The sequence below is a fragment of the Microcebus murinus genome, chromosome 27 (genome assembly GCF_040939455.1).
Source record: "Microcebus murinus isolate Inina chromosome 27, M.murinus_Inina_mat1.0, whole genome shotgun sequence".
In the NCBI taxonomy this organism is placed as follows: domain Eukaryota; kingdom Metazoa; phylum Chordata; class Mammalia; order Primates; family Cheirogaleidae; genus Microcebus; species Microcebus murinus.
Genome location: NC_134130.1, coordinates 17922308 through 17935947, shown reverse-complemented (window position 1 = coordinate 17935947; position 13640 = coordinate 17922308). Strand labels below are relative to the sequence as shown.

The 13640-nt window shown below is 38.4% G+C and overlaps 1 protein-coding gene across 1 annotated transcript in view; it reads left to right on the top strand.

Annotated features, from left to right (window-relative positions):
• ARHGEF38 (Rho guanine nucleotide exchange factor 38) overlaps positions 1 to 13640 on the top strand; it is a 117792-nt gene that overhangs the window by 77816 nt on the left and 26336 nt on the right. Inside the window, exons 5-7 of the mRNA XM_012779002.3 lie at positions 640 to 657; positions 6927 to 7126; positions 11140 to 11273. Of these exons, the coding sequence (XP_012634456.2) occupies positions 640 to 657; positions 6927 to 7126; positions 11140 to 11273 (352 nt within the window). The remainder of the gene's footprint in view (positions 1 to 639; positions 658 to 6926; positions 7127 to 11139; positions 11274 to 13640) is intronic.

Here is a 13640-nt window from a genome sequence, read left to right as displayed (position 1 = left end):
GGCTTCAGAAAGAGCAAGGAGCCTCTGTGACACCACAGACGGCAGGTGAGGTGACAGGAAGTGGAGCAGATGGAAAGAGTGGAAAGAGAGGCAGATCATGTATCGCTCTTACTTGGAAGGGCTTCAGTTCCACTTGAGCAAAAAGGAAGCCACAAAAGCTAGCAATGCTGAGTGAAGGCTTTTGTGAGAGTTCTTCGTAGCACAGGCGAATTGTTCCTTATACTGTATCCAGAGATATAGAGCACTTGATAGTTTTCTTGCAGAAAAACTTTAATTTACAAAGAAAATTAAACATTTTCTTTGTAATCTTGTAATCTTGGTCTCTCCCATTGCTATGTTTAATAGATCTTTTTTTAATAATGGAAACAAAATTTTAAATTTATTTTCAAATTTTCAAAATTTACTAACTGTAATCTAAATCAACAATTTTTATTCTTATATAAAGTGGGAAGCAAAAATGGTGGATATACTAAAATAAAAACTCTAGGGTCATGATTATAAAGTAATTATACTAATTTTGTAGGGCATTCATGAAAATGACTTATTTTATATAAGAAAATTTAAAATGTTTTATAATGTTTATGTATTATCCTAAACATATGGATTTATATGAATTTACTTTTTTTTCTTCTCTTACAGGAAAATATATATGCAAGAGTAAGTATTTTTTTAATGATAGAAATCAAATATAAAAATCATGGGAAAAACTGCTGAATTTTTGTGTTCAAATCAGAATCTCCGGTTTTTACAATCACATGTATTGCTTTTAGTAAGTAAGTCAGGATTGCAAAGGCGTTTACCCCAGATATTACTGTTGCACCAGATTTATATGTTACCTTATTTCTAATCTGTGAGATGATCTTACTGATGAAATTATTATCACATACACTTTTTAGAAGAATCCTGATATATAATTTACTAAGTTTGCTGGGTACCAGGAACTCTTTGGGAGCTGCTTATCACACATATGTTTAGGAATCTTAATGTGTCCAAAGCCATTTCCTATGAATGACGGTAGTCTTTTAAAAAATCTCAGATTGATACCATAATATTTTTGAAGGTCCCATAGATTAATGCGTAAGAAAATACAAGTACGTATTATACTGAAATATTGAGATCCCTCTAATTTGGACTCTTGGGTTATTTACGGAGAAACAATTATATACACATATAACATGGAAATGAAATATTAAGATGAAATATTTGGTCACTAGGACAACATCGAAATTATTTTATAAAAACAACATATGCACACACTCTGAAAGATGTCCATTTTGGGGGAAGAAAATCATGTCTAGGCTGATTAATACTGAAAGGATGATATGGACTTAAATACAAACTCAAATTTACCATGACTTAGAAAGGCACATCTTTGGCTTATCCTACTGAGCCACTTTCTAAGATCCTAAGAACCCAGCGCGCGTGCGTGCGTGTGTGTGTGTGTGCGTGTGTGTGTGTGTGTGTGTGTGTATGTATTTTAAACTCCTAAGAGTTTACCTCAAAAAATATACAATTTGCAAAGTAGAAACTATATTATTTAAGCCAGAAATACCTGCCATTTATACGTTGGTGCAGAGCAGCAGTCAGGAAAGCATTCCAGACTGAGGTGGAGGAATCAGGCATCATACAGACCAGTAGACCAAGGCTTTGTACCTCAGTCATGTTGAAAAGTTGATTTTTAAGACAGCAAATAGGCAACCAATTCTATCACTTAATAAGTCTTTTCTTTCGAAAAGAAAAAATATCCTGCAGGATAAACAGATATGAGTAGATTTGTTTAATGAGTTTCCAATTCTGTGATCTTTTGCATTTGAGGAGGTGCATGAGCCTTTCTGGCTTATCTTCAAAGATAGAGGAGTGGGGGTGGCAGTGGCTGTGCCTTGCTGAGAAGGCTGTGTCCCTGGCATTGTGCCAACAACTGGAGCTTCGAAGAAATCAGTGATTAGAGAAGAACTTCATGTGCTCCCAATTCTGCTTATGTTTCTTTTCCCAAAGCTTAGGTCTTCACAAGGAAAAAAATAAAATAGAGAGGAGGAGAGTGACTCAGGGAGGAGAGGGAGGTGTTCTCCTTAGTGCAATTAGCATGCACAGACTCCTACATACAGAATACCTAAAACAAACAGTGTATTATTGTGAAACACTTGCTTAAAACAGGGCCCTAGCTTTTGCAGCAATCCTGCTGTGTGGCAGTTAGCCAGGTGGTGTGTGCCCCTCTCGCCTGTTCTGTTCAAGAGCCAAAATAGATGAGCGGTCACAGCATGTGGCTGGATGAACATCAAAGCCAAGGTCGCCAGGAGGCACTTTCCTTTCTGCTCCTCTCCTGCAGGTCGTGAAGCACACATGCTGCCATGGGAAAGGCTAGAAGGCAGCCTCAAGTGCTGTGTAATCTTGGGCTCTTTGTAAAGGCCAGGAATGTTGTGGCCAAAGAGCATTTAAGAGATATGGGTTTTTAAATGGCATCCAAATAGTCTCTTGTTATGGTAACTGAAAATTTTCTGTTTTTTTTTTTTTTAATAATCTACATGTAAAAAAATACACAGAAAGTCAAAGATATTTACAACGTCTAAAATATTTACTTTGAATTATAATCTTATGCAAACATCAGACAGTATTGAAGTGACAAGAATCATAGAATCCCTCACTGAAGAGTTCCCAAGAAAGCATCTGATACAATTCTCATGTTCTAAAGCAAGATAAAAAAGATGCTTATTCTCAATGTAACTATCGCTAGAAATGCTGTGTTTGTTTTCTTCATGCTTTTACTCCTTTCCATAGGTGTTCCCTGTGTGAACAGCTATTCCCACCTTTGGATCTCAGGGTTCCTATTAATCTCAAAATGTTATTTTCTCTTGTCTGTTTTTAAAATTATTGAAGAAATACTGCAAAATAAAGATAATAAAAGTGAGGACAGTAAAGATAATTGGTAGTCATGTTCCAAAGTTAACTGTTTTGAACATTGTAGTGAATACCTCACTTCATTGTAGTTCTTTTCTTTATACACATATGTATTGATTAAAATAGACACACTATATATTTCCTGCATGTGGATTTGTACCTCATTCTTCAATACATTGTGGACATCTTTACATGCCAGTAAAGATAAATCCACATTGTTTTATAATTGCATAATATTCTACCTGATATATATATATATATATATATATAATTTAGTTTACCAAACACTTACTGAGAGTTGAATTGTGTCTGTCCTATAAACATTGATATTAGATGTTCATTTTCATATATATGATCTTTGTATAATAATCTTATTATTTACTTAAGATAAATTTCTAAAAGCAGAGTTGCTAAATCAAACAATGGCTTTTGACACATATTGTCAAAAAATTTCAGAGAAGTTGAACTAATTTATATTCACATTACCCAGACACGAATTGTCTGTCTATCCACCACTTGCCAACACTAGAAACAATTAATATAGTATTTGTATCTTTATAACTTGTAATAGGCCAAAATGGTATTTTGTTGTTTTAATCTGTATTACTAATGATCTTGAGAATTTTTTTCTGTGTTTAACAATCTGCATTTCATCTCTAATGAATGATATTTTTAGATGATTATTTGCTTTTATTAAGATGTTTATCTTTTTGTAGATTTATAATGCCTCTGTAATTAGCAAGTATATTACCCTTGTCTGTCTAATATACTAGAAATGATTTTTCCAGCATCTCATTTGACTTTTAACATAGTTTATGCCTGTTTCTGGTTTTGTTTTTAATCTACACAGTTTTACAGAACTAAATTTTTAAATAGACTTACCACATTTCTCTACTGTGGTTTTTGGATTTTATGCCTTGCTGTAAAATAAATATTAAATTAAGATGCTTGTGGTCATGAAATAGAGGAAATTCAAAGTAGTTGAGTTAATAGTTACAGGATTTTTTCTTATTTTATCCCTCTTATTAAGAAATGTAGATGTGCCTCATGTTGAATATCTGATTTTTTGTTTTTAGCATAGTTTTTTACATTGTTTAAATGTCGATTTTATTTTAATTGTGCAATTTTTTCTTATATTTAATGTGAAGCTTTTCACAGAAAAACTGGATGCTGCTAAAACAAAGACAGCTGTGTTTACTTGACTTTGTAAAGTCCTAATAATAATTTATAATGAGATTAGTGTAGCTGCTTATGGCACTAAATACTTGCCAAAGTATTCATGATAAGACACAGGAAGATGAAACAGAATTACAGATTAACAACTATTTAGTTTCCAGCCCGGCAGGGATGGGGAATTGCCACACATTTGGATACAGACTGTGGGGCAGACGGTGTTGGCTTCCTGACTGGGAGGGGCCCTGCCACACAGGACTCCTCTGCCTTGCACAGTTACCAGAATCTAATCTTACTGGGTGGGATTAGATGGGTGAATTTTGTGCACTGAATGCACAGAATGTCATTATCTTGCAACACAACCTCTATCTCTTCTACCACACTGCTTGTCTGTATGATGCAGATATCAGAACATCATTGGTCTCCACTTGGGCAACTGTTCGAAGTGTATGTCTGAAGTCAAAAGTGTCTGGGAGATTTCTCTTCTTTGAGAATGCCTGTTTTAGGATTTGCATGTATTATGGTTTTAAGAAAAACAATAATCATTTATAATTGTTATTATTGTTATTTGAAACATAAATTTGAGAAAATAGAACTTCGATGCCAAAAAGTGATGGAAAAAGAAGTAATAATACTATTTGGACACAATTAAAGGGCCTAGGTTGGTATTTTTGGCAGGTCTATATAAGGAAGGAAGAAAAGAGGACAGCTCAAAGATACAAGTATAACATTTAATATACCTGGATTTTTTGTTTTTTTATAATTGAAAATAAAAGTATATGTATGACTATGATACACACTAATAACTTATTTTATTAAGTTGAATTTTCTTTTATTGAAATGTTTGATTATGTTTATATTTTGATAATATTTTCAGTGATTTTCAAAAGATTAAATGAATATTTGGTGATAGAGGAAAAACACAAAAGAAATTCTAATTATATTCATACAGATAACATGATTTCCTCTAATCAAGTTAATGCTTTCTATATCCCTGACTTGTTTCTTATTTAAAGGAATTATTTCTACTTATGTGTCTAAACTGTATTGTTAAAGAATCTTTGCTTTATGGTACATAAGAAAATGCTGTCCTACGTATTCAAAGGTTCTGTTACTGATGCACCATCAGTTGGGAAATACATTTTAGTTAATTTTTTCAGTATTTATAATGGATTTACATGTTTTTATCCACTTCACTCTGTCTTCTTGGGAACCAATAATCAATATTTCTCTCTCTCTCTCTCTGATTCTCTCTTTTTCTCTCTCCCTCCTTCCCTCGCTGTCACCTTCTCTTCTTAGCTCCCTCCTTTCCTTACTTAATAAACTTGGTGCAAATGGATAGGAAGTACAGGTAAAGCATATTAAAGCAACTCTTTTCTCCCTCACAAACCCTTAACATTTGGTTTTTTTTCCCCTAAGTAAACGTTGCCTTTTGATTTGCTTTACTCTTTGTATTATGCTATCATTATTTTCTCTGCATGTGAACAAAATTCCTCAGTCATTTATTCAGAATCATTATGCAATTTTTGTAAAAAAATTCAATATAAAAAAAACCACATTACAGAAAATCTGAGAACTCTATCATTTCTCAGTCTTTCAATATGCGTTGAGAGGAATACTGTATGTCATGCTGGAGATAGAGTGGTGACAGAGAAATTGATCATAAACTAGTACATAGGGAAACAAGACGATTCCAGATAGTGATAAGTGATATGATGAGAACAGGATGGGGAGACATGACAGTGCCTGGCGTGTGTGCATGTGCGTGTGTTCACATATCTATCTGCATGCACGTGTGCATGTCCACGTAATCAAAGTTCCTGATTTTCTCATTTATCAAATGAAGAGTTGACTTAGACAATCTTTGAGATGCCTTCAGACCTTTTCTAATGATGCAAATTTTCTAACTCTGTTGAACATTTTTATATCTGTTTTACTATTCTAATTATGTGGATTATTGTCTATCCATTAGTACTTTAAAAAAATAACAGGAGCATGAAAACTCCACCTATCAGGATTTGAAAATATTGTCTCTATTTCCTATTCATCGTGTCTATTTATCTCTGCATGGAGAGGCTGTTAGCAATCGCTGCCTTCCGGCTGAAGGGTCGCTGGCTGTGGGCTGGACAGCGACAGGACTGCTCGCAGCATCTTCCCCTCCTGGGAGCGGCATGCCCGATTGCAATCGCTCTGTCCTCGTCTGGGAAGATCTTAGTCACTTGAAGATGTGTTGGCTAAAGAGTTCCAAATGGGAAGTCATTTTGTGATAGGAATGATTAGTGACGGTGATGGTGATAATAACTAGAGAACTGTCACACTTATCATAAATCTCTTCTGAGGACTGCAGTAGAACCTCTGAAACATTGTAAATGCAACTTCTCAATCTGGTGGAAGAGAGATGACAATGCTTTCTTGGATTATACTTGGCGAGTCATCTCTTTAGATTTTTAAATAATGAGTTTATTTTCCTCACTAATAATCATAAAAATACCACCAGGAAAAATGCATTTTTCTTGGTTGTCATGGAAAAATACATTTTGAAATTATTTCCCACTATATTATAAAGTCTGTTATTTTTAAAAAGTACAAGGAACATGGATGAAAATCATTCTTTGAGCCCCTGTTAATGGACAGATAGACTTGTTAGTTTTCTTTTAGGTTTTTGTTTAGTAGTAGAGTCTTTCCCCCTTGCATTTTTTCCTGTCATCTTTCAGTTAGAAATTGTATATAGCCAAATGGAAAAAAATAAAAAGAGAGAGAAAAACAGTTTCAGGAATAATCATTTAAAATATTGCAATAATGAAAAGGACTTAATAAAGCCATGTTTGTGAAACTGATACTATTGATCTCTGTTACAGAGGCAAACCAAACTTATTGGACATGGGCTCTTTGATGATCAAACCAATTCAGCGTGTGATGAAATATCCCTTGTTACTGTGTGAACTTCGAAATTCTACCCCTACCTCTCACCCCGATCATGGAGCTCTGGAGGCTGCCTTCGCTGCTGTGAAGGACATCAATGTTAACATCAATGAACTCAAGAGAAGGAAAGATTTGGGTAGGAAGAGATGTGATGAAGTGGTTGTTTTCCATGTGTGTAATGTTGTGTTTATGTTTCTGAGAGCAGAATGTCTAAATAGCAGTTGCACTGAACATGATCATTTGAAATCTAGTTAGGAGCTGGGGAGGGGTAAGTGTGGTTTTGTCTTACCAGCTGGGTTCAGGAGTAGATGGCTTTTTTTTTTTTAATCAAACAGCCCTGGCTGGGCACGGTGGCTCACGCCTGTAATCCTAACACTCTGGGAGGCTGAGGTAGGAGGATCACTCAAGGTCAGGAGTTCGAAACCAGCCTGAGCAAGAGCGAGACCCCATCGTCTCTACTAAAAATAGAAAGAAATTAATTGGCCAACTAAAATATATAGAAAAAATTAGCTGGGCATGGTGGCACATGCCTGTAGTCCCAGCTACTCGGGAGGCTGAGGCAGGAGGATCCCTTGAGCTCATGAGTTTGAGGTTGCTGTGAGCGAGGCTGACCCCACAGCACTCTAGCCCGGGCAACAGAGTGAGACTCTGTCTCAAACCCCCCCCAAAAAACAGCCGTGTATTTAACTTTATTTGGCCACTGCACTCCTGGTGATGTGTTGAGGCTGCAGCCACGCGTAGCGTGTACGCCTCCTGTCACTGCGGCAGGTATAGTGAGAGGAAGCCACTGGGGGGGGCAGATCCAGGTGAGGGGCCCAGCCAGTGCCATAAGCTCATCTGATCCTGGCACACAGAGAATGAAGATTTTTTGGCAATCATTTCTCTACTGATGGGAGCAAGTATACTTCTCTCTAGAATTAACAAATTATTAACTATTTGTAAGCTAAATTGTAAAATTAGTATTTAATATAAAATGGAGATTTCAAAACAGGAAAGATAATGATTCCTGTATTTCTCAGAGGTAGTAATGCACTAGGCTAAGCTGTGGGTCCTCCAGTGTGGTTTGTGTCCACAAAGTTCTCAATTGTCCTTGTACTCCTAATATTAAACCTCAATTCTACCTCAAAGCAATAGTAGGACTTTAGAGGTAACTGGTCTAACCACTTCATTTATTTTTGTTTTTATTTCTAATTTTTATTCAAAAACTAATATATTTGTACTAATAAATTATAAAGAAATGTAGAGTAAAAAGTGAAAGCTATAGAGTAAAAGAGACCATAAACAAATTCAAGAGACAGTATACAAAGGATTACTGTCCAGAATATATAATTATTGATATTAAATCAAATATAAAAACATTTTAATATGAAAAAGTTAATAATGAAAAGCAATTCACAGAAAGGCCAAATAGTTTTAAAAAGCTATGCTTCAAGCCGGGCGCGGTGGCTCACGCCTGTAATCCTAGCTCTCTGGGAGGCTGAGGCGGGCGGATTGCTCAAGGTCAGGAGTTCGAAACCAGCCTGAGCAAGAGTGAGACCCCGTCTCTACTATAAATAGAAAGAAATTAATTGGCCAACTAATATATATACAAAAAATTAGCCGGGCATGGTGGCGCATGCCTGTAGTCCCAGCTACTTGGGAGGCTGAGGCAGCAGGATTGCTTGAGCCAGGAGTTTGAGGTTGCTGTGAGCTAGGCTGACGCCATGGCACTCACTCTAGCCTGGGCAACAAAGCGAGACTCTGTCTCAAAAAAAAAAAAAAAAAAAAAAAGCTATGCTTCACTAATAATCAGGGAAATGCCAATTAAAATCACAATGGCATATCATTCCCAGCCCAACAGATTGGCAAAAACAGAAAAAAGAATGGATAACATTAAGTGCTGAATCTCAGCAATCTTAATCTGCTGCTGAGAACATAAATTGGAATCATCACTTTAGAGAGAACAATTTGACAATATCTAGTAAAGTTGAAGATGCACACACCAGAGACTCAGGAAATCAATTTCTAGGTATTTGTTCTAGAGAAACTCTTGCCCACGTGCTTAAAAAGATATGTACTAGCAACTAGCATTGTTCATAGATGCAATTAAAAAAAGCTTATGTATTTATCCAGATAATGGATAAACTGCATATTGTACACAATGATGCCATGTGAAGGTAAAAATTAATGAAGTCAAAGTACACGTATCAATTGGGTTAATCACAAAAACACAAGCTTAAAAATAAGTAAATTAGCAAATGATAGAATATGTGTAAATATGATACCATTTTTATAAGGTTTAAAAATATTTGAAGTAATACTATATATATTGTATGATTGCAGACATCCACAGTGAGGTGTAAAAATAGATTAAAAATAATAAACCAGCCGGGCGAGGTGGCTCACGCCTGTAATCCTAGCACTCTGGGAGGCCTAGGCGGGCGGATTGCTCGAGATCTATGGGCTACACGTAGGAATCTTTGGTGGTGGCACCGGATGTTGGGGGATGCACAGTCACACCCAGACGTGCTCGACAGGCCTCCTTTCCCTTTTCTTTTCGGAGTCATTTTTTTAAAAACAAAATGCCTCTTGGCCGGGCGTGCTGGCTCACGCCTGTAATCCTAGCACTCTGGGAGGCCGAGGTGGGCGGATTGCTCGAGATCAGGAGTTCGAAACCAGCCTGAGCAAGAGCGAGACCCCGTCTCTACTATAAATAGAAAGAAATTAATTGGCCAACTAATATATATATAGAAAATAATAGCCGGACATAGTGGTGCATGCCTGTAGTCCCAGCTACTCGGGAGGCTGAGGCAGCAGGATTGCTTGAGCCCAGGAGTTTGAGGTTGCTGTGAGCTAGGCTGACACCATGGCACTCACTCTAGCCTGGGCAACAAAGCGAGACTCTGTGTCAAAAAAAACAAAACAAAACAAACAAACAAACAAAAATAATAATAATAATAAACCACATTGTTTAGGATAGCAGTTCCCTTTAGGGATCCAACATGGGGACCAGGGAGGCTTCAACTGTTAGGTGATTTAAAAAAAAAAGGTTGGAAACAAAACAAAATGTTAAGACAAAGCTGGAAGGTGGATAATGGCTGATATATTAGTCTCCATATTTTGCTGTTTACTTAAACTATTTCAAAGTTTTAAAGAGCAAAATTTTTTCACTCCTATGTTTCCAGTTTGCATAGTTAACATTTTATTAAGTTTCCTTTAAACTTTCCATGTCCTTTTTTACTATTTTCTTTTTCCTGTCTCTGTCTCTCTCCAACCCCCTCCTTTTTCCTTCTTTCCTTCCTTCCTGCAACATGTATGGATCACAGTTTGTTTTCCTCAAATAGAATTTAATCATATGTCATAAACATTCTTCTAATTAATATTGCCTTGTTCTTATTGCTTCTATAGTATTCCATTTATGAGTGTGTGATGGTTTATTAAACTATTCCTCTATGGATAAACTTTCAGACTGTTTCCAATACCTCACTATCAGATAAAATGCTGTAGCAAACAAAACTTCACACACTTGATTCTAGAAAGCAGATTTCTCTGCATGAACTTCCCGGTCACAGACTAGGAATATTTTCATTTTTGTTAGATTGTGCCAAATTGTTCTTTACAACAATGGTGTTGATTTAACCCTCATCAGCAGTGCCTAGGATTGTCCCTCTTCCCACACTCTTAGCAACACTGAACGTTAGGACTATTTAACATTTCAAACGATTTTAAGGTGAAAACGATTTTAAGGTAAGTAAAGCTCAGAGAAATTACTGCATATGACCCATGCCTCTCAGCTAGTGAAGAGCCACTCTGGGCTCTGAGGTCTCCCTACATTGGGGACAGTCACCTTTTCATGAGTTGGGTCCTGATTTCCCCTTCCAGAGGACCCCAATAATAGACTATCTGAGCTTTTTGCCTTAGTATCAGGGGTCTCTTCAACGTGGGAGATGAGTGGAGGGTTGAGGAGCTCAGTCCAGAACGGCTGAATTTCCGAAGGTCGCTGAGGCAGATGCCGGAGACAGGACTGGGGGGCGGGGGCATACCGCAGAGGGTCAAAAATCACATAGGTTTTGATCTGGAATATAAACACTGACCTTGAAAACTCTGGGTGAAGTGCACACTTTCTATGCTGTGTGTTTCCGGATATGTCATTGCATTCTTCCTTTCCAGTTCTGAAATACAAGAAGAATGATGAGGATGAATCGCTTAAAGACAAACTGTCAAAACTAAGCATTCATTCAATTAGCAAGAAATCAAAAAGAGTGACAAATCATCTAAAGATTCTGACCAGAAGAGAATCGCAGGTAATTTTTCTTCTTGGGCCACGTGTATGTTCCCAGGGGACAGGAATGTTGATATTTTTGTGAGAAAACAGAATTGTTTTCTGTATGGGGCAATTTCTAGGATCGCCAGAACAGGTGACTGCCCTGTGCTCTTCCATTTTCCTTTCCTCTCTCTCTGGAGGAAATGGTTGGGGGGGCAGGGAGGGCTTTGACTCTGTCTTGGCCGTGGTGCTTCCACCGAGGAGCAGACAAAGGGGAGATAGGGACATTAAAGATGTGGGACCTAAAGGTGGCCCAGGGGTCCCCACATTCGTCCCTAAGCAGCATATGGCACTCCTAAGAACTGTCGGGGAATGGTTCAGCGTTGGTTTTAGATGGCATATGGTAGCTGCTATAGTTTTTCTTTTTTTTTCCTTCTTCATCAAATCTTTGCAGTTTCTGACCACTTAGGTCAGAAATGACCTGATACACTTACATCCTCACCTTGGCACAATTCATATTTGCAGGAGTTGGCATAGGAAAGAAATTATGAGCAGGGTTTTTAAAGTTATATAAACTTGAGTTTGAACCCCACCTTTGCCACTTAATAAATATTTGTTTGGGGGACATAAATTTGATGTAATCATGTGTAAACTGGGATTGTACTAGTACCTAACACATGGGATGGGTGTAAGGATGTACTGAGATGATGTATATATAAAGAAAGCACCTAACATGGTGCGTAAGCACTCGATATATATATTGTCTGCCATTACTATCATCATCATCATCATCATTTCATACCATTGCCTTGTGTTGCTATTTGCCTTTGAATGTGCAGACTTCTTGCTTCCTATGTGATGTAAACTCCTCCCTGTATGGCCTGTTAATCGTGTTTTTTACTTTCTGTATTGCATAATGTTTGGGCATTTTTTTTTTTTGAGAGTCTCATTCTGTTGCCGGGACTAGAGTGCCATGGTGTCAGCCTAGCTCATAGCAACCTCAACCTACTGCCTCAGCCTCCTGAGTAGCTGGGACTACAGGCATGTGCCACCATGCCTGGCTAATTTTTCTCTATATTTTTAGTTGGTCAATTAATTTGTTTCTATTTTAGTAGAGACGGGGTCTTACTCTTGCTCAGGCTGGTCTTGAACTCCTGACCTTGAGCGATCCGCCTCAGCCTCCCAGAGTGCTAGGATTACAGGCGTGAGCCACCGTGCCTGGCCCATAATAAACTGCTTATTTCCAAGCCTTGCTCTTGTTTCCTCCTGTGGCTGTACCAGATTCACCACACCATAGCCAACACGGACATCTCAGAACGCAGGCCCGAGTCATTCTTCCATCTGCTGCTGTGGGCCTCCTGGGGCGCCAAGGGCCTGCACACAGGAGGCTGCTGCTCTCGGAGTGGAACTCCCTCTCGGGAAGTTTGGGATATTTACAGTATATGTTCACAGACCAGGGAAAGGATAATGAAGATATTTCCAGGCCTGTCGCGGTGGTTCAGGCCTGTTATCTTAGTACTCTAGGAGGCCGAGGTGGGCAGATAGCTCAAGGTCAGGAGTTCGAAACCAGCCTGAGCAAGAGCAAGACCCCCGTCTCTACTATAAATAGAAAGAAATTAATTGGCCAACTGATATATACAGAAAAAATTAGCTGGGCATGGTGGCGCATGCCTGCAGTCCCAGCTACTCGGGAGGCTGAGGCAGGAGGATCGCTTGAGCCCATGAGTTTTTGAGGTTGCTGTGAGCTAGGCTGACGCCATGGCACTCACTCTAGCCTGGGCAACAAAGCAAGACTCTGTCTCAAAAAAAAAAAGGATAGTCCACTAAAAACAACAGCAATAAAATGGAATTGGAAATTCACGTGAGGAGTAATTTCAGCCGCTGTAGGCCTGTGTCAGTGTAGCAAACAGTCCCCCCCCACTCTTTGGAATTTTGCTTCTTGCTTCTGGCTCAAGACAATTCTGTTGAGGAACAATAGGCAATGTCGGCTTTAATTCTGGGCAGGCTTTTGAATAGCCCGTTATATTCTTTACCATATTTAGCGTCAGCGTCTTACATTTTCCAGTTGTGAACTAGAAGTGAGTTGTGGTTAAAGCAGCCTGAAAGGATATTAATTAGATTTTTCCCCTTAATCTTTTGAGAGAATGTCCTGTCAGCAATGAAGCATTTTACTGTTAATCAGAAAATCAGCAGCATAGGCTGGGCTGGAGAAGAGCTAAATCTCGAATCCATCAATCTTGCGCTTGTGCGCGGCTCAGGTGAAGCACGGCCCTCGGCGCAGGGCTGCTAGCCAGGAGGGAGCTTCTGCTCGACGCGCCGCGCCGCGCCGCGCACGCGCACGCGCACCCGGCGTGAGGTCAGAGGCCGTACGCGAGGGCGGAGGGCACGGAGTGAATTCGGACTGCTT